At 34.3% G+C, this 21,001-nt stretch overlaps 4 protein-coding genes across 4 annotated transcripts; 3 read left to right on the top strand and 1 right to left on the bottom strand.

Moving 5' to 3' along the window:
* The first annotated feature begins 349 nt into the window (after positions 1-349).
* On the top strand, positions 350-7,820 carry LOC119613957 (wnt inhibitory factor 1-like). The gene is made up of 2 exons (XM_037970032.1): positions 350-483; positions 7,276-7,820. The coding sequence occupies exons 1-2, from the start codon at positions 469-471 to the stop codon at positions 7,750-7,752; spliced, it is 492 nt and encodes a 163-aa protein (XP_037825960.1). The 5' UTR covers positions 350-468; the 3' UTR covers positions 7,753-7,820.
* Positions 7,821-7,922: 102 nt separating this feature from the next.
* Positions 7,923-17,396, top strand: LOC119613950. The gene is given in 4 exon segments (XM_037970023.1): positions 7,923-8,471; positions 8,474-9,367; positions 16,344-16,821; positions 16,887-17,396. Coding segments are annotated over 4 exon segments (2,337 nt in total). The 5' UTR covers positions 7,923-7,960; the 3' UTR covers positions 17,341-17,396.
* Positions 12,250-13,863, bottom strand: LOC119613954 (von Willebrand factor D and EGF domain-containing protein). The gene is made up of 3 exons (XM_037970028.1): positions 13,120-13,863; positions 12,509-13,054; positions 12,250-12,448 (listed from the first exon to the last, which is right to left on the bottom strand). The coding sequence occupies exons 1-3, from the start codon at positions 13,365-13,367 to the stop codon at positions 12,352-12,354; spliced, it is 891 nt and encodes a 296-aa protein (XP_037825956.1). The 5' UTR covers positions 13,368-13,863; the 3' UTR covers positions 12,250-12,351.
* Positions 17,397-17,528: 132 nt separating the features above from the next.
* On the top strand, positions 17,529-20,613 carry LOC119613951 (von Willebrand factor D and EGF domain-containing protein). The gene is made up of 4 exons (XM_037970024.1): positions 17,529-17,813; positions 17,873-18,442; positions 18,498-18,695; positions 20,270-20,613. The coding sequence occupies exons 1-4, from the start codon at positions 17,614-17,616 to the stop codon at positions 20,574-20,576; spliced, it is 1,275 nt and encodes a 424-aa protein (XP_037825952.1). The 5' UTR covers positions 17,529-17,613; the 3' UTR covers positions 20,577-20,613.
* Positions 20,614-21,001: the final 388 nt, after the last annotated feature.

Below are 21,001 nucleotides of genomic sequence, written 5' to 3'. Positions count from 1 at the left end.
AGTTAGTTAGTTAGTTTTACTATACATTCATACAGTACTCCCTTTATATAAACAACTTACAGTTACAGAGTGCATTTTTGCAATTTTTTTTTTTTCAAAAAAAAGAAAAAACTGAAATTATCTAAAGCGGATATAAGTAAATATTACTGCTGATCCATAGCAAGTTTTCTGTTAAGTATTATTTTAATTCAGTAAGTGTTTTTAGTTGTTATAAAAAACGCATAAAATTCTTATACTTTTATACTTTTTAACGGAAAACATTTTTATGAATTATTCAAGAAAATGAAAATTTGTTTATTAAACTACTGTGGGTTTTTAATAATTTTATTAAGAGTATTACTTACAAAAAGTCAATATTGTCACAAGGTGAAAGAAGTTGAAAGGACACGTTTACAATATATACCCAATAGACGTTTAGTAACCAAATCAAGTTTATATGGTGTGAAACATAAATATGAAACGACTTATATGACAAAGATACAGGTAAGTACCTTCAAAAGATGGCCTATGAAGGACCATTGAATGTAACAGTTATCAAATTGTTTTATATAAATATTCTTTTAAAAAAATCAACATCAAAATGCCTTAAGAACAGAAAATTGTTACGACATTGCCAAGTAGTTGAGATAAATTTAAAAATTCCTTTAGTTTAAATCAGTGGTCGACATAAAGAGAACATAGTAATATACTTTTGAAAATAAATCGAGTATAACAGAATATTCTCTAAAGTTTTTACATGTAATATGTATTGCAAATGGTTCATACTTTTCTAAAGGGATCTTTTCTCTAGGCCTCTGGAGTCTAGAGATGTTAACACCATTTTAAATAGATTTTCTCTTTCATTCAGGGCTTATTTGTTTCTTTAAAAAGCGGATGCTTACTATATATGTATATTTCATAAAAAATAAGAAACTAGACTTGAAATAAACGCCTTTAAACTGATGTCATTACTTTTGTTTTTGTTTTTTGCTTTCATTGGCGAAAAATTATATAAAAAAATATAAAAACGATAAGTTTTTCTTTCTTATTGAAAGTGTGCTGAAATATTTTCATAAATTATTTTGTAAAAAAAAAAAAATTCTATAAATTTCATCTCAGTTAGTTTCAGTTTAAATTAAGACTCATTTGGTTGTGGCTGAAGCATTTATTCTGTAAAAAAATTTTTTCTTTAAAAATTAAAACATTTTCCTTAAAATGAATTATTTCATAAAATTGTTTATATTACAATTATTGTTTAATAGTTTGCACTTAATAACAGCTCAGTGGTGTCAAAAATATCAATCGGTTGTGAAAACTCGTATTTATTGGAATAATGGTCAACGTATGGTGTCAAAGCGTAACTTTTTCGGTGGCATTAAATATAAATATGAACCGTATATGTATTCCACAGTACAGGTAAAGTGCAAAACAATGTACAACTGAACTACAAACAAGAATATTGTGGTTTCTTGCCAACAAAAATATATTTTGGTTTCAATAGGCGATTGGACCGTATTAGATCATTTTAAAAAGATAAAAAAATATTTGTGCTTAATTTTTTTAATCGAGGAATTGGAGACAAATTTAGACGACAAAAAAAAAAAACAAGAAGAAAAGTATAGTCGGTTATAACCAACCTAAAGTCCAAATCAGATGATCCTATTTTTAGGGGTCTAGGTGAAATAATTAAACGATTTCAACCAAATTTCATGCCGGCCGGAAGACATCAGTTTCAAAAGTTGGACCAATTGACGAGAAATGACACAAAATCGCGCGTACATATGTATATCCAAAACTCAGTTCAAATATATCAAGACAATCCCCTATTTTGTTTAAAAATTACTAATAAAAAAGAGTTAAATATCATTAAACATTCAAAGCTATTTTTCTCGAAACGAACTTTTTTGGATTATGCCCGTTTCGTAGTAAACGGGCGTTATTATTTCTTGATGACTTTGGTCAAGTGACTCAATTGCTTTCATACTACACAGTACTAGAATGTGAAGAGTAAAATGGGTTTGGGCTGATGTTTCTAAAGTCAATACCTTCAAATGTATATTAATAGGTTATGAGTCACATTCAGTATCATTTAACAGATGTATGTTTATCTTTCGGTCTAGTACGTAACATAAATAATACGGAATACAATATAGACTACAGTACACGCTACAGTCCAGTAACACAACTGCCCAGTCTTAGTTTGAGACTATACTGCAATTAATAGTTAAGATTACAGTTCAGACTATAGGCCAGACTATAGTAAATACTATAGTAAAGACTATAGTCCAGACTATAGTAAAGACTATAGTCCAGACTATAGTAAAGACTATAGTCCAGACTATAGTACAGACCAGGGACTGTAAATAACAGTTATTCTGAAATTTTTAACCAAAAAAAATCTCTATATTGGGGTCAACGTAGACCTATACTATTATATACCAATAAACTCGTATTGAAGTGCTTTTTCAGAATATATGGTGACGGAAAAATAAAAGTCTGATTGAAACAGTTAAAAAATGACTTTTATTTTTCCGTCATAAAATAAAAATTATTTGAGGAGTTTTATTTTTTCCATCAAAAAATAAAACTCATTTGGGGACTATTATTTTTTCCGTCAAATAATTAAACAATTTTTCTTTATTTTTTTCAGTCTCTTATTTTATTGAATATATCTGATATAATATGTTTGGTTATTTATTTGTTTAATTTAACAAACATAATTTTTTTCAAATTTTCTGCGGAAAGATTTAAACGCAGGTCACTTAATACCAATTTAAGAGCAGAGAACGCTCTTTCCACGCTAACCTGTGTTGCAGGAACACACTGTACAGTTTTTGCCAATTTGTATAAGTAGGGGTAATATATTTTTTTGCTTCCCAGAACTCAAAAAGGGACTTATCAATCGACAAGGGCCGTGGAGAAAAATTATCGATTTCATAGAAAGCTTTTTTTCATCATCATTATCATTTTCTTCGTTTTCTTGCTCCCTATCTGATCAGTGGCAAGCTTTAGGTGTCAATTCACATAAAAGAGTTTTATTTTCTGACGGAAAAAATAAAACTCCTCAAATAAGTATTATTTTCTGACGGAAAAAATTAAACTCCTCAAATAATTTTTATTTGATGACGGAAAAATAAAACTCTTTTTTAAAAGTTTCATTTGAATTTTTATTTTTGGGTTGAATAATAACTTTTTCAGATGGATTTTTATTTTAAAGTCACAAAATAACTGTTATAAATTATCTTTTTTGATATAACTTATAACTGTTACGGTCCCTGGTACAGACTATAGTTCGGACTATAGTACAGACCATAGTCCGGACTAAAGATGAGACTATACACACTAAAGTATCAGCTATAGTCCAGACTATAGTTGATACTATAGTCCAGACTACAGTTGATACTATAGTCCAGACTACAATTGATACTATAAACCAGACGATAGCCTAGAGAGTAGTTCAAACTATAGTCCAGACTATAGTTGACACCATAAAAGAGACTGTAATCCAGGCTATAGTTGAGAGTATAGTCCGGTCTATATATACGACTTAGTCCAGACTATAGTTGATACTATACTCCAGACTATAGTTGAGACTCTAGTCTAGACTATAGTTGAGATTCTAGTCTAGACTATAGTTGAGATTATAGTCCAGACTATAGTCCAGATTATAGTCCAGAGTATAGATTAGACTATAGTCCAGGCTATAGTTTAGACTATAGTTGAGACTATAGTCCAAACTTTAATCCAGTCTAGAATATAACTAGAACTGAACTAGAACTGAACTAGAACTGAACTAGAACTGAACTAGAACTGAACTAGAACTGAACTAGAACTGAACTAGAACTGAACTAGAACTGAACTAGAACTGAACTAGAACTGAACTAGAACTGAACTAGAACTGAACTAGAACTGAACTAAAACTGAACTAGAACTGAACTAGAACTGAACTAGAACTGAACTAGAACTGAACTAGAACTGAACTAGAACTGAACTAGAACTGAACTAGAACTGAACTAGAACTGAACTAGACTGAACTAGAACTGAACTAGAACTGAACTAGAACTGAACTAGAACTGAACTAGAACTGAACTAGAACTGAACTAGAACTGAACTAGAACTGAACTAGAACTGAACTAGAACTGAACTAGAACTGAACTAGAACTGAACTAGAACTGAACTAGAACTGAACTAGAACTGAACTAGAACTGAACTAGAACTGAACTAGAACTGAACTAGAACTGAACTAGAACTGAACTGAACTGAACTAGAACTGAACTAGAACTGAACTAGAACTGAACTAGAACTGAACTAGAACTGAACTAGAACTGAACTAGAACTGAACTAGAACTGAACTAGAACTGAACTAGAACTGAACTAGAACTGAACTAGAACTGAACTAGAACTGAACTAGAACTGAACTAGAACTGAACTAGAACTGAACTAGAACTGAACTAGAACTGAACTAGAACTGAACTAGAACTGAACTAGACTGAGAACTGAACTAGAACTGAACTAGAACTGAATTAGAACTGAACTAGAACTGAACTAGAACTGAACTAGAACTGAACTAGAACTGAACTAGAACTGAACTAGAACTGAACTAAAACTGAACTAGAACTGAACTAGAACTGAACTAGAACTGAACTAGAACTGAACTAGAACTGAACTAGAACTGAACTAGAACTGAACTAGAACTGAACTAGAACTGAACTAGAACTGAACTAGAACTGAACTAGAACTGAACTAGAACTGAACTAGAACTGAACTAGAACTGAACTAGAACTGAACTAGAACTGAACTAGAACTAGAACTGAACTAGAACTGAACTAGAACTGAACTAGAACTGAACTAGAACTGAACTAGAACTGAACTAGAACTGAACTAGAACTGAACTAGAACTGAACTAGAACTGAACTAGAACTGAACTAGAACTGAACTAGAACTGACTAGACTGAACTAGAACTGAACTAGAACTGACTAGAACTGAACGAGAACTGAACTAGAACTGAACTAGAACTGACTAGAACTGACTAGAACTGAACTAGAACTGAACTAGAACTGAACTAGAACTGAACTAAGAACTGAACTAGAACTGAACTAGAACTGAAACTAGAACTGAACTAGAACTGAACTAGAACTGAACTAGAACTGAACTAGAACTGAACTAGAACTGACTAGAACTGAACTAGAACTGAACTAGAACTGAACTAGAACTGAACTGAACTAGAACGAACTTAGAACTGAACTAGAACTGAACTAGAACTGAACTAGACTGAACTGAAACTGACTAGAACTGAACTAGAACTGAACTAGAACTGAACTAGAACTGAACTAGAACTGAACTAGAACCTGAACTAGAACTGACAGAATAGAACTAGAACTGACTAGAACTGAACTAGAACTGACTAGAACTGAACTAGAACTGAACTAGAAACTGAACTAGAACTGAACTAGAACTGAACTAGAACTGAACTAGAACTGACTAGAACTGAACTAGAACTGACTAGAACTGAACTAGAACTGACTAGAACTAGAACTGAACTAGAACTGAACTAGAACTGAACTAGAACTGAACTAGAACTGAACTAGAACTGAACTAGAACTGAACTAGAACTGAACTAGAACTGAACTAGAACTGAACTAGAACTGAACTAGAACTGAACTAGAACTGAACTAGAACTGAACTAGAACTGAACTAGAACTGAACTAGAACTGAACTAGAACTGAACTAGAACTGAACTAGAACTGAACTAGAACTGAACTAGAACTGAACTAGAACTGAACTAGAACTGAACTAGAACTGAACTAGAACTGAACTAGACTGAACTAGAACTGAACTAGAACTGAACTAGAACTGAACTAGAACTGAACTAGAACTGAACTAGAACTGAACTAGAACTGAACTAGAACTGAACTAGAACTGAACTAGAACTGAACCAGAACTGAACTAGAACTGAACTGAACTAGAACTGAACTAGAACTGAACTAGAAATGAACTAGAACTGAACTAGAACTGAACTAGAACTGAACTAGAACTAGAACCTGAACTAGAACTGAACTAGAACTGAACTAGAACTGAAACTAGAACTGAACTAGAACTGAACTAGAACTGAGCTAGAACTGAACTAGAACTGAACTAGAACTGACTAGAACTGAACTAGAACTGAACTAGAACTGAACTGATAGTCCAGACTATAGTTGAGACTATAGCCCAGACTATAGTTTGAGACTATAGTCCAGACTATAGTTGAGACTATAGTCCAGACTATAGTTGAGACTATAGTCCAGACTATAGTTGAGACTATAGTCCAGACGATAGTTGAGACTATAGTCCAGACTATAGTTGAGACTATAGTCCAGACTATAGTTGAGACTATAGTTTAGACTATAGTACAGGCTACTGTTTAGACTATAGTTGAGACTATAGTCCAAACTAGAATCCAGACTATAGTTGAGACCGTAGTACAGACTATATTCCAGGCTATAATTGAGAGTATAGTCCAATCTATAGATACAACTTAGTCCAAGTATAGTTGATATTATACTCCTGACTATAGTTTAGACTGTAGTCCATAATAATTTGAAAAATAGAACTCCAAACTATAGTTGAGACAATACATATTTGACTCCTTAGTCTAGTTGCGGCTATAAACCTCGACTAATATTGAGGCTATAGTCCAGATCAAACTTGAGAATATAATTTATCCCTATTGTAGGAGTGACTTTCGTCTGTACAAGAATCTATATTGGAAACTATTGTCGGAACTATATAAAAGACAAGTTTAAGGTAATGTGGCCATTGATACTGTTGCTAGCGTAAGTCACTTTACAGCTATATTACTTTATAGTTTTAAAAATAAAGTCGTTATTTTAGATATTTAATAGCTGACTAACAGTTTCAGACAAACCTCAGAACATTCTCTACGTGTGGCTTCGGATCAAGTTTGCAAAAAAAAATTGTATAGTAAATATTGTTTAGAATGAAATATTTTATTAAAATAATTTTATTACAAATCCTTTGTCATCATTTTTACTGTGCAAAACCGCTCAATGGTGTAATAGTTATCAATTGGTGAATAAAACTCGTGTCAAATGGCGTAAAGGTGAACGCGTGGTGACAAGGAGAAATTTTTTAATGTTATTCGATATTCAAATGTGCCTTATCAGTACTCAATCGTAGAGGTAAAATATTGTAAATCGTTTGAAATAGAGATGGAACTTTTTAGGAAGTTTTCAAGGATTAAAAATTAAAAGCCGACTTTTTTTTTAAATACTTTTTTTTGGTCCTTTTTCCAGAATTATCATGACTACGAGCGGGTCAGTGTTTGTTGTGATGGTTACACCAAAATTAGTGATAGCAAATGTGAACCGATTTGCCGTCCTTCGTGTCCCACAAATACCCATTGTATACGACCAAATATCTGTGAATGTGATGTGAACTATAGAGGTTACACTGCTAGTGCTATTGCTATACAATGTGAACCGATTTGTTTGCCAAAATGTCCGAAAAATGCCCAGTGTATTGCACCAAATGAATGCCGCTGTAATAGTGGTTATCAAGCAGATCCAGCTAGCGGTGAATGTTTGCCCATATGTAATAAGTGTCCCGATAATTCGAAATGTACCCAACCCGATCAGTGTACATGTAATGCGGGATATTTAGATAATGGTGAGGGCGAATGTAAGCCAATATGCAGTAAGGCATGTCCTGAATTCGCTGAATGTACACAACCGGAGAATTGTACTTGTCTGGAGGGTTTACAAAATGAATGAGGGTAAATGTGAGGCCATATGTGAGCAGGAATGTCCTGAAAATTCCCTTTGTACTAAACCCAATGAATGTGTTTGCCAAGAAGGTTATGAGGAGGCAGAGTATTTAAATGCTATTAGATTTAAATGTTTTCCAAAATGCGATAATGGTTGCCCTTTAAATGCAAAATGTATTAAGCCCAATATCTGTGGGTGTCAATGGGGTTATAAAATGTCATCAGATAATGTATGTCAACCTGTTTGTAAAAACGACTGTCCTCAACATGCCACTTGTAGTGAACCCAATAGATGTACCTGCAACAAAGGCTATAAGCTGCTAGAGCTAGAATGTCTACCAGTTTGCGAGAAAGCCTGTCCAGAACATGCCAGCTGTAGTGAGCCCAATAAATGCCAATGTGAGGCTGGTTATCAAATGTCAGCAGAAAATGTGTGCCAACCTATTTGTGAAAACGAATGTCCTCAACATGCCACTTGTAGTGAACCTAATAAATGCACCTGCAACAAAGGCTATGAGCTGCTAGAGCAACAATGTCAACCGGTTTGTGAGAAAGCCTGTCCAGAACATGCCAGCTGTAGTGAGCCCAATAAATGTCAATGTGAAGCTGGTTATCAATTGAAATTATCCTCCATATATAATCTATTCTGTGAACCGGTTTGTCAAGCCAACTGTACCACATTTGGTAAATGTGTACAGCCCAATATATGCGAATGTTTAGAAGGTTATGAATGGATGAGCTGGAGGTATGTCAACCGATTTGTAGTAAAGGCTGTAAAAATGGTTTATGTTTTCAACCTGAAATCTGTATCTGTAATCCGGGCTATTTAATGGGTCCGCAAGAAGAATGTGAACCATTCTGTTCGTTGCACTGTCAAAATGGTTCTTGCATTGAGCCAGAAATATGTCAGTGTCATGAGGGTTATAAATTCAAAAATAACTCTATAAATATATGTGAACCCCTATGTGATCCTCCGTGTATAAATGGTATTTGTGTGGCACCAAATGTTTGTATATGCCATGAAAATTATGAACCCACAACAACTGAAAAGGGACTAAACCATCACAATTGTCAAGTATTAGCCAGCACCACTATTACTACTACAATACAACCGGAATACGAAACCAGCACCCACCAACCAGAGTCTACCACTCACACATTAACTACCCTAACAGCACTAGATCTCACCAGCACCCTAAATCCCGATCAATTAAGACAAACTTCAGCCAGCACCTTAGTCTCGGCCGATATATGCAATGCTCGTTGCCATTGTTGGCAAGAGTTTGATGAATATGGTCCTTTGGTAACAAAGCAATGTGTACGTTTATGTGTAGATGCCTTTGACAAACCCTGTCTAGATTTAAATCGTTGTCAATGTGATGACGCCAAAAATCATCTAATCTGTCACGATTCGGATGATTCCATGGAACAGGACGACGATCCCCTTTTCTATATGTGTAATCTAGAACGTTTTCAAGCTACTACCTTTAAACCGCTAAACGATGGCGTAAGTAGTGACATGAAAAGTGTACAACCGGAAACAGAGTCAAGATTTCCTTGGTGGTGGCCCGCCACAGCGGCAGTTTTCGTTGTTCTAAAGTGTAATTGGGGGATTGTTATATGTACGCTTTAGAAAATTTGAGGGTGAGTAAGCGGAGAAATATTTTTGTTTGTGTTTTTGCTTTATCTTATGTTTTTTTTTCTAGAGCCCATTGTGGAGTATGAACTGTGATGAGTAATTTACATAAAAACATTAAAAAAAACAATTTATTATTATTTATAAAAAAATAAAACAAAAGAATGTATGTATTTTAGTAATACAAATGAAATATTTATATAAGTAAATAAGAACTAACACATACACATACAAATAAATAAAATATTTTATATAAAACTAGTTCTATAAACTTCTGATAAATTAGCTCAGTTCAGTTTTAGTTCAGTTCTAGCTCAGTTCTGGTTCAGTTCTAGTTCAGTTCTAATTCAGTTCTAGTTCAGTTCTAGTTCAGTTCTAGTCCAGTTCTAGTTCAGTCTAGTTCAGTTCTATTCGTCAGTTCAGTTCTAGTTCAGTTCTAGTTCATTCTAGTTCAGTTCTAGTTTCAGTTCTAGTTCAGTTCTAGTTCAGTTCTAGTTCAGTTCTAGTTCAGTTAGTTCGTAGTTCAGTTCTAGTTCGTTCTAGTTCAGTTCTAGTTCAGTTCTAGTTCAGTTCTAGTTCAGTTTCTAGTTCAGTTCTAGTTCAGTTCTAGTTCAGTTCTAGTTCAGTTCTAGTTCAGTTCTAGTTCAGTTCTAGTTCAGTTCTAGTTCAGTTCTAGTTCAGTTCTAGTTCAGTTCTAGTTCAGTTCTAGTTCAGTTCTAGTTCAGTTCTAGTTCAGTTCTAGTTCTGTTCTAGTTCAGTTCTAGTTCAGTTCTAGTTCAGTTCTAGTTCAGTTCTAGTTCAGTTCTAGTTCAGTTCTAGTTCAGTTCTAGTTCAGTTCTAGTTCAGTTCTAGTTCAGTTCTAGTTCAGCTCTAGTTCAGTTCTAGTTCAGTTCTAGTTCAGTTCTAGTTCAGTTCTAGTTAGTTCTAGTTCAGTTCTAGTTCAGTTCTAGTTCAGTTCTAGTTCAGTTCTAGTTCAGTTCTAGTTCAGTTTAGTTCAGTGCTAGTTCAGTTCTAGTTCAGTTCTAGTTCAGTTCTAGTTCAGTGCTAGTACAGTTCTAGTTCAGTTCTAGTTCAGTTCTAGTTCAGTTCTAGTTCAGTTCTAGTTCAGTTCTAGTTCAGTTCTAGTTCAGTTCTAGTTCAGTTCTAGTTCAGTTCTAGTTCAGTTCTAGTTCAGTTCTAGTTCAGTTCTAGTTCAGTTTAGTTCAGTTCTAGTTCAGTTCTAGTTCAGTTCTAGTTCAGTTCTAGTTCAGTTCTAGTTCAGTTCTAGTTCAGTTCTAGTTCAGTTCTAGTTCAGTTCTAGTTCAGTTCTAGTTCAGTTCTAGTTCAGTTCTAGTTCAGTTCTAGTTCAGTTCTAGTTCAGTTCTAGTTCAGTTCTAGTTCAGTTCTAGTTCAGTTCTAGTTCAGTTCTAGTTCAGTTCTAGTTCAGTTCTAGTTCAGTTCTAGTTCAGTTCTAGTTCAGTTCTAGTTCAGTTCTAGTTCAGTTCTAGTTCAGTTCTAGTTCAGTTCTAGTTCATTCTAGTTCAGTTCTAGTTCAGTTCTAGTTCAGTTCTAGTTCAGTTCTAGTTCAGTTCTAGTTCAGTTCTAGTTCAGTTCTAGTTCAGTTCTAGTCAGTCTTCAGTTCTAGTTCAGTTCTAGTTCAGTTCTAGTTCAGTAGTTCAGTTCTAGTTCAGTTCTAGTTCAGTTCTAGTTCAGTTCTAGTTCAGTTCTAGTTCAGTTCTAGTTCAGTTCTAGTTCAGTTCTAGTTCAGTTCTAGTTCAGTTCTAGTTCAGTTCTAGTTGTTCTAGTTCAGTTCTAGTTCAGTTCTAGTTCAGTTCTAGTTCAGTTCTAGTTCAGTTCTAGTTCAGTTCTAGTTCAGTTCTAGTTCAGTTCTAGTTCAGTTCTAGTTCAGTTCTAGTTCAGTTCTAGTTCAGTTCTAGTTCAGTTCTAGTTCAGTTCTAGTTCAGTTCTAGTTCAGTTCTAGTTCAGTTCTAGTTCAGTTCTAGTTCAGTTCTAGTTCAGTTCTAGTTCAGTTCTAGTTCAGTTCTAGTTCAGTTCTAGTTCAGTTCTAGTTCAGTTCTAGTTCAGTTCTAGTTCTAGTTCAGTTCTAGTTCAGTTCTAGTTCAGTTCTAGTTCCGTTCTAGTTCAGTTCTAGTTCAGTTTCTTCAGTTCTAGTTCAGTTCTAGTTCAGTTCTAGTTCAGTTCTAGTAGTTTGTTCAGTTCTAGTTCAGTTCTGTCAGTTCTAATCAGTTCTAGTTCAGCTATTGTCAGTTCTAGTTCCAGTTTGTTCCAATAATGGTTTCAGTTTGATTTCAAAATTAGTTCTGGTTAGTTCTTTTGGAATGCAGTAAAATTCTAATTTTCTGATAGACAAATAAGAAAGCAAAGGTGATTAGAACTTTATTTAGTAAATTGTAATTTGTTAGATATTTTTTACTGGTTTTATATTTACTAGAAAAAATTATTTATTTTGCAGTTCCGTTCAAAATTTCAAAATTTTTAGACAATCTTTCCATATCCTTCCGATATTTTGTCGAAAGGATGATAGGCACCACAGGGAAAGAAATATGTTTGGAATATTTTTAAATATCTTTGGAATCTCTTCCAAAATATTTAGAATCTATTTTAAAGATATATGGAATCTTTGGTTAATGATCTTTGGGATCTTTGCTATATTTACTTAAGATATTTAAGATATATTCTTTCATAAGATTTTGGATCTTCAGGTTCTTTTCTAAAGATCTTTAAAGTCTTTTCTAATGAACATTAAATGTAAAAGTAAACCATAGCTTGTTCAGAAAATACTCTAACGCTTATAGTTGCTGGTGATCCCTTTAGGCTGTTCTGAATAAATATAAATAGAATGGCATTAAGTGATTAATTTATACAGAATTTTCTTAACTAATTTTACCAATATAAAGTTATAATTTATTTCATTAAAAATTTCTAAATTTATATCACAATTAACTAGTTTAATTTAAAGAGAATTCTCATTTATTTGGGTATACACTGCGTGGAACGCTCATGATATGTGAAGCCAGGATTACAGATACATCTATTGCGACTGTAGCAAATGCCATTGTCACATTTTCTAATGAATAAAACAAATCCATTAAAATATTATATTGAATCATACATTCCTTATACTTACTGATAACAATCTGCTTGACAGACACCGTCTTTCTTATCAAATCCTGGCGCACATAAACAATTATTTGGACTCTGACAGGTGCCACCATTACCGCATTCAGGCTGACATAAGGGCTGGCAATCATTGTCGGTTAGCACATAACCCTTATTACAGCCACACACTTCCGGTTCAGTGCAATTGTGCAAACGGCTATTGCCACAACCTTTACTGCAAATGGGTCGACAGAATTTCCTCGATTCATCCAACTTATAGCCGGGATCACATTGACATGTGCCATCTAAATAGCAACGTCCATTCAGACAACCCATGGGACAGGTGAAAACACAATCACCATTATCATTGGCCACATATTCATCATAACACTCACATACACCCGGTGCAATACAACGACCATTTTGGCAGTTGTCACAGATTGGACGACAAAGCGTGCGACCACGCCAACGCATGGGTGCATAACCCTTACAGCAGATTTCTATATACACCGAACCAGTAATTTTATTATCTTGTTTTCTCTCGGCATTTGGATATTTATCTAAAGCATCCATTCTATCAAAAAACAAAACAGTTAGAACAAAATCATGTTATTACTTTAAAAACACTATTCTACTTACGGTACCCATATGTGGCACTTATGCTGCAAAGAATCTTCACGATTTTCCATAGTAACATTATCATGTTGTTGCTGTTCTTCCACAATGCTGGAAGAAACCATCCAGCCATTAGGATTATTTCTACCCAAATTGCGATTATTACGATTATAATATGTATTGTCCATATTTTTGATATTGACTCTTCTCTCGTTCACCTCTTCTGCGTCCCGCAGCAGGCGTTTCATACTCGTTTTGATACTTTCCACCATAACCGGTAGCTGGCTGCTGGTAACTATTGCCCAAACGTTGTCTATTTCTAGGCTCTAAACGATTCGGTCCATTTCTCGCATCAAAACTATTCTGATACTCATTTTCACTATCGCCCATTAAAATATCACCATAAGGTTGATTATAATGTCCGGCTCCTAAAACTGTAACTATTAACTGTAACTGGGCCAACACTAGAGCCACTATTATGGCCATAACTGGTAATTTAATTATGTAATTATTTCTATGCATTTCACTAGCTTTAAAAAATTTAACTTGTTTGCTTTCGATGCTCAAAAATTCAACTAAATTGTTTTAATTAAAATATTTTTTTGCACTTGTTTTGATTTAAAGAAAAAAATTTTCAGTTTTTACAATTCTAATAAGTCGTCTAACATCTCAGCTCTTGGCTATTCGCTTACTGATAACATTTGTTATTTTCAAAAAATAATTTTAAGAGGAACTTTTTTGTATTTTCCATAATGAGCTTGAGCTTAACATTGATTTCTGTAGAGTGAAGGTTTTTGTAGAATTAAAAGTACTCAATGGCGTTAAGAACGCACTAACAACAAGTATATTTATCAAGTTGAAAATTATAAACAAATTTTAATTATTTATTGAAATTTTAATAACCAGGGCGACTCGGTAAAAAATTTTATTTTTAAAATTTAATTAATTAATTAAGCTTTTCACCCCTCATACCAGAACTCAACTACAATTTAACCAAAGGAGAACCAGAATTGAACCATTAGTGAACTAGAACGGCTGTAGAACTGAACTACAACTGAACCAGAATTAGAAATGAAACTGAACTAAACTATTAGTGAACTAGAACGGATGTAGAACTGAAATACAACTGAACCAGAATTAGAAATGAACTAAACTAAACTAAACTAGAACTAATCTAGAACTAAACTAGAACTGAACTAGAACTGAACTAGAACTGAACTAGAACTGAACTAGAACTGAACTAGACTGAACTAGAACTGAACTAACTGACTAGAACTGAACTAGAAACTGAACTAGAACTGAACTAGAACTGAACTAGAACTGAACTAGAACTGGAACTAGAACTGAACTAGAACTGAACTAGAACTGAACTAGAACTGAACTAGAACTGAACTAGAACTGAACTAGAACTGAACTAGAACTGAACTAGAACTGAACTAGAACTGAACTAGAACTGAACTAGAACTGAACTAGAACTGAACTAGAACTGAACTAGAACTGAACTAGAACTGAACTAGAACTGAACTAGAACTGAACTAGAACTGAACTAGAACTGAACTAGAACTGAACTAGAACTGAACTAGAACTGAACTAGAACTGAACTAGAACTGAACTAGAACTGAACTAGAACTGAACTAGAACTGAACTAGAACTGAACTAGAACTGAACTAGAACTGAACTAGAACTGAACTAGAAGTGAACTAGAACTGAACTAGAACTGAACTAGAACTGAACTAGAACTGAACTAGAAACTGAACTAGAACTGAACTAGAACTGAACTAGAACTGAACTAGAACTGAACTAGAACTGAACTAAACTGAACTAGAACTGAACTAGAACTGAACTAGAACACTGAACTAGAACTGAACTAGAACTGAACTAGAACTGAACTAGAACTGAACTAGAACTGAACTAGAACTGAACTAGAACTGAACTAGAACTGAACTAGAATGAACTAGAACTGAACTAGAACTGAACTAGAAACTGAACTAGAACTGAACTAGAACTGAACTAGAACTGAACTAGAACTGAACTAGAACTGAACTAGAACTGAACTAGAACTGAACTGAACTGAACTAGAACTGAACTAGAACTGAACTAGAACTGAACTAGAACTGAACTACAACTGAACTGGAACTGAACTAGAACTAGAACTGAACTAGAACTGAACTAGAACTGAACTAGAACTGAACTAGAACTGAACTAGAACTGAACTAGAACTGAACTAGAACTGAACTAGAACTGAACTAGAACTGAACTAGAACTGAACTAGAACTGAACTAGAACTGAACTAGAACTGAACTAGAACTGAACTAGAACTGAACTAGAACTGAACTAGAACTGAACTAGAAGTGAACTAGAACTGAACTAGACTGAACTAGAACTGAACTAGAACTGAAACTAGAACTGAACTAGAACTGAACTAGAACTGAACTAGAACTGAACTAGAACTGAACTAGAACTGAGAACTAGAACTGAATAGAACTGAACTAGAACTGAACTAGAACTGAACTAGAACTGAACTAGAACTGAACTAGAACTGAACTAGAACTGAACTAGAACTGAACTAGAACTGAACTAGAACTGAACTAGAACTGAACTAGAACTGAACTACTAGAACTGAAGTAGAACTGAACTAGAACTGAACTAGAACAGAACTAGAACTGAACTAGAACTGAACTAAAACTGAACTAGAACTGAACTAGAACTGAACTAGAACTGAACTAGAACTGAACTAGAACTGAACTAGAACTGAACTAGAACTGAACAAGAACTGAACCAGAACTGAACTAGAACTAAACTAGAACTGAACTAGAACTGAACTAGAACTGAACCAGAACTGAAAATTTGAGCAAAATTTGGATAGAATCTGATATAAAATCGGAACTAGGGTTCGAATTATTTCAATGAAAATTTGAGAAATTATTTATATAGAATTTTGCTAAAACTGCTGCTTTGTTAAGAAATGTATTTTGTGCTGGACCGTGAAGGTGGGGAATTCTGAATGAAATATATGTATGTGCTACTAATGTCATTATCTGAAAATGTCTAATCAATTAGATTTACATTTTAAGCTCAATTCCAATGCAAATCAATTGATATTCTAAAGGCCATCTATCAAGTGCAAATGATTTAGATTGCTAAAATTTAATTCATACATTAATTTGAGCAAACACGAGTGTTTTAATTAGTTAGATTGCAACACTTTTAAAGAGAAGTTTGGCGATAATCGGAACATTTTTCATAAACAAATTCCACACAAATGTTAACAACAAAGCTTAGACTAGGGCAGTGGACTAAACATTTAAGTTTTTTAGTATTTATATGTTTAGTAGCAAATCAGGTCCATAGAGTACAACCGGAAACAGATGATGTCGATTATGATATTTCGGATACTTATATAGTGCAACGTCCTCCCTACAAAATGGATCCAACCTATAGAAATCCCTATAAACCAGTTAGTAAACATACACAACGCAAAAACAAACCGCGACATTTTGCCAGCACTACCGAATCGCTGTGTGTGAGAAATTTGAAGAAGAAAAAGGCCGAAGAGGAAAGAGAAAATCCACCCAAAAAGGTGGTGATAAGTGGTAATCGTTGGCATGGACCGGTACAATACGGTGAATATATGTGGAAAACTAAAAAGCAAGAAAAACGTACTAATAGATTAAGACCTATATCGCAGATTGAGAGAAAGTTGCATAAGTGCTATAAATGGGTTAAGTATGTGATTATATGGGTGTAGAGTAATTAAAAAGGATATTGAATGTTTTTGTTTTATATTTTAGCTCCAAGGAACTTAAACAGTATGAATGGCCAGCCATTATACAAACTATAGAAAGTAAAGATTTATATCATATCGAAATTTGTTGTCCCGATTTTGGACCTATACGTTATATGGGCAATACTTTATGTCGTCCATTTTGTTCAAATTGTCGCAATGGTGATTGTATTGCGCCTGAAAAGTGTCGTTGTTTCGATGGCTTCGTTTTGACTGATAACGAAGAGTGTGTCTTCACATGCCCCATTTCCTGTTTAAATGGTCGCTGCAATTTATTAAAGAACACTTGTTTGTGCAATAATGGCTACAAGTTGGATGAGACTAAACAATTCTGCCGGCCGATTTGTCGTTCCGGCTGTGGTGCTAATCCTTTGCACAATTGTACTGCCCCTGAGGTCTGTGGTTGTGTGAAGGGTTATTCATTGACCGACAATGATTGCCAGCCTATAGCAAGGGGATGAAGAGTTTTTAGATTTTTGTAAAAAGTCTTTAATAAATTAAAATTATACTCCCGAAATTTTTCTTGTTTTTTTTTTCTACGCCTTGAGTTAATAGTGAATACTATATCAATTCTCTTAACGCATCATTTCTTATCTCTTCATATTTAAAATAAATTTTCAAAACAGCTTTGTTTGAGTACTATTCACAAACAGTCGATTTAGTTACTCATCGGATCTTATACAATTAACAACATTTAAAATCAGTGGAAATACTATTTAAGAATATTGAATATTATGACAACTTTACGGGATTTTGCAATCAAAACAATCTTATCTCTAGTATTTTTATGCTCATTCTTACACACAATACAAACGGAATATCATACAACAAAATACACAACCACCACAACTACAAAACAACCGATAATACGTTCACCGGGTCTCTCACTACCGCAGAGACATTCGAATCCCCCTAAATGTACCAAGGAAGTGCCGTAAGTTAAGAAACAAAACTAAAAATAAAGAAAATTTTCTTTACACTCTCAATTTTCAGCGCCATTTTCTTTCAGTACGAAAGAGATGTCCAAGTCATAGGTAATAGTTCGCTTAATCCTCATTTCAATTTGATTGAAGTCTGCTGCCAGGGTTACAAACGTTATGATTTCGATTGGACTAAATGTGTTCCGGACTGTGGACAAAAGTGTCAACGTAATGGTTTCTGTTTAGAGGGAGGAGTTTGTCAATGTTTTGAGGATTTTGTGCTAAATCATCGTAATGATTGTGTACCCACTTGCCCCTTGGGTTGTCCTAATGGAGAATGTTATCTTAACGGCACTTGTGTTTGCAATAAGGGTTATCAATTGGATGCTACTAAGAAATACTGTGAACCTAATTGCACCCTGGGTTGTGGTCGCAATGAAGTATGTGATGCTCCTGATACTTGTGTGTGTGCCGAGGGTTATGCCAAGGCCCTGCATAGTCCGAATGCTGCGCAAATGGGTTGCCAGCCGGTATGTATACCGGACTGTGGTTTTGGCCATTGTGTGGGCCCCAATCAATGTGAGTGTTTTCCTGGTTATCAACAGAGAGTGAATAGTTCGATATGCGAAAGTAATTGTTATTTGTAAGTCATTGAAGTTAATAACTCAGAAAATCATTTAACCGAAATCGTATTACAGACGCTGTGAAAATGGTTTTTGTGCCAATCGCACAGGTTGCATATGCCAGGATGGCTATAAGTATGATGTAAATACCACCTCCTGTCTGCCAGACTGTGGTGATGATTGTGAGAATGGTATTTGTACAGCGCCTGGATTTTGCAGGTGTTTCAATGGCTATCAGCGTAATGGTTCCAAATGCGAAGCTATATGTGAACAGTAAGTTAAAGTTTTACATTAGTTTTAGTTTGGTTCTAGTTCAGTTCTAGTTAAGTACTAGTTCAGTTCCAGTTCAGTTCTAGTTCAGCTCTAGTTCAGTTCTAGTTCAGTTCTAGTTCAGTTCTATTTCAGTTCTAGTTCAGTTCTAGTTCAGTTCTAGTTCAGTTCTAGTTCAGTTCTAGTTCAGTTCTAGTTCAGTTCTAGTTCAGTTCTAGTTCAGTTCTAGTTCAGTTCTAGTTCAGTTCTAGTTCAGTTCTAGTTCAGTTCTAGTTCTGTTCTAGTTCTGTTCTAGTTCTGTTCTAGTTCTGTTCTAGTTCTGTTCTAGTTCTGTTCTAGTTCTGTTCTAGTTCTCTTCTAGTTCTGTTCTAGTTCTGTTCTAGTTCCGTTCTAGTTCTGTTCTAGTTCTGTTCTAGTTCTGTTCTAGTTCTGTTCTAGTTCTGTTCTAGTTCTGTTCTAGTTCTGTTCTAGTTCTGTTCTAGTTCTGTTCTAGTTCTGTTCTAGTTCTAGTTCTGTTCTAGTTCTAGTTCTAGTTCTGTTCTAGTTCTAGTTCTAGTCTGTTCTAGTTCTGTTCTAGTTCTGTTCTAGTTCTGTTCTAGTTCTGTTCTAGTTCTGTTCTAGTTCTGTTCTAGTTCTGTTCTAGTTCTGTCTAGTTCTGTTCTAGTTCTGTTCTAGTTCTGTTCTAGTTCTGTTCTAGTTCTGTTCTGTTCTGTTCTAGTTCTGTTCTGTTCTAGTTCTGTTCTAGTTCTGTTCTAGTTCTGTTCTAGTTCTGTTCTAGTTCTGTTCTAGTTCTGTTCTAGTTCTAGTTCTGTTCTAGTTCTGTTCTAGTTCTGTTCTAGATTCTAGTTCTGTTTAGTCTGTTCTAGTTCTAGTTCTGTTCTAGTTCTGTTCTAGTTCTGTTCTAGTTCTAGTTCTAGTTCTGTTCTAGTTCTGTTCTAGTTCTGTTCTAGTTCTGTTCTAGTTCTGTTCTAGTTCTGTTCTAGTGTCTGTTCTAGTTCTTCTTGTTCTGTTCTGTTCTGTTCTAGTTTCTGTTCTGTTCTAGTTCTGTTCTAGTTCTGTTCTAGTTCTGTTCTAGTTCTGTTCTAGTTCTGTTCTAGTTCTGTTCTAGTTCTGTTCTAGTTCTGTTCTATAAGTCGGTTCTAGTTCTGTTCTAGTTCTGTTCTGTTCTAGTTCTGTTCTAGTTCTGTTCTAGTTCTGTTCTAGTTCTGTTCTAGTTCTGTTCTTGTTCTGTTCTAGTTCTGTTCTAGTTCTGTCTGTTCTAGTTCTGTTCTAGTTCTGTTCTAGTTCTGTTCTAGTTCTGTTCTAGTTCTGTTCTAGGTCTGTTCTAGTTCTGTTCTAGTTCTGTTCTTGTTCTGTCTGTTCTAGTTCTGTTCTAGTTCTGTTCTAGTTTCTGTTCTGTTCTGTTCTAGTTCTGTTCTAGTTCTAGTTCTGTTCTATTTCTGTTCTAGTTCTGTTCTAGTTCAGTTCTAGTTCTGTTCTACTTCTGTTCTAGTTCTGTTCTAGTTCTGTTCTAGATCTGTTCGAGTTCTGTTCTAGTTTAGTTCGAACTTATTTCCATCTTATTCCTATCTTTTTAGTGGCTGTGGCTTTTATGGCAAATGTATTGCACCTGGAGTTTGTGGTTGCGCCATCGTCGATGGACCTTTTAAATCATATCAGAAATGTGAACTCGGCTTTTGCAACTCCAAGGGACGTTGTCGTTGTCAAGTTGGCACGACTAGATTTATAAATCAATGTTTGGTTCCAGACAAAGTGACGACATATGCATCTATGAAACACCAGAAACTAAATGAGGCCTTGATTGAAGAGTTTAATTTGTTAATTGGAAGACATTTTACACTGGGTGATTTTACACCATTTGTGGGTTATTTTAAAAAGAAATAAATAAACTGTAGATTAAGAAAAATTACGAAAAACTAAATAAATATTTGGTTTTAGTTCATAATAGTTTTTGAGTGTACCTAACTATTTTTTAATTTTTAAATGTTTTATTTTTGTTTTATATTTTTGTAGGTTTGTTTCATGTATTGCAAATCTAGCTTCACCAAATAAAAAAATATCAGATATAAGTGAAACAGTTGTTGCATATCTTGAGGCATTTATGTATATAGAGTTGATATAGGTTGTTGGTCTCTTTGTTTTCAAAGCCAAGTGTATGACATTTGTTCACGATAATTTTCTTGCTGTTAGTTTGATAATCACACATGAACTTTTTCAGTGCAATCCCATTAAAAACAATAATTAAAATAAATTTAAATAGACAGTGATAATAATAACTGGGTCACCCACAGTAAAGAATTACAAATAAA

Source organism: Lucilia sericata, unplaced genomic scaffold (assembly GCF_015586225.1).
Source record: "Lucilia sericata isolate MDLA Ls3-8-SP2 unplaced genomic scaffold, ASM1558622v1 Contig002462F_arrow, whole genome shotgun sequence".
Classification (NCBI taxonomy): Eukaryota; Metazoa; Arthropoda; class Insecta; order Diptera; family Calliphoridae; genus Lucilia; species Lucilia sericata.
This window is presented reverse-complemented; position numbering and strand designations above follow the sequence as displayed.

Excerpts from the sequence above, each read along its gene's own strand:
- LOC119613954 (XM_037970028.1), bottom strand. The coding sequence starts at position 13,367 with ATGGTGGAAAGTATCAAAACGAGTATGAAACGCCTGCTGCGGGACGCA. Across the intron at positions 13,055-13,119 it reads AAGTGCCACATATGGGTACC|AATGGATGCTTTAGATAAAT; the intron begins GTAAGTAGAATA and ends GTTTTTTGATAG. Across the intron at positions 12,449-12,508 it reads TGTCAAGCAGATTGTTATCA|AAAATGTGACAATGGCATTT; the intron begins GTAAGTATAAGG and ends TTTATTCATTAG.
- LOC119613951 (XM_037970024.1), top strand. The coding sequence starts at position 17,614 with ATGACAACTTTACGGGATTTTGCAATCAAAACAATCTTATCTCTAGTA. Across the intron at positions 17,814-17,872 it reads AAATGTACCAAGGAAGTGCC|CGCCATTTTCTTTCAGTACG; the intron begins GTAAGTTAAGAA and ends CTCAATTTTCAG. Across the intron at positions 18,443-18,497 it reads TGCGAAAGTAATTGTTATTT|ACGCTGTGAAAATGGTTTTT; the intron begins GTAAGTCATTGA and ends ATCGTATTACAG.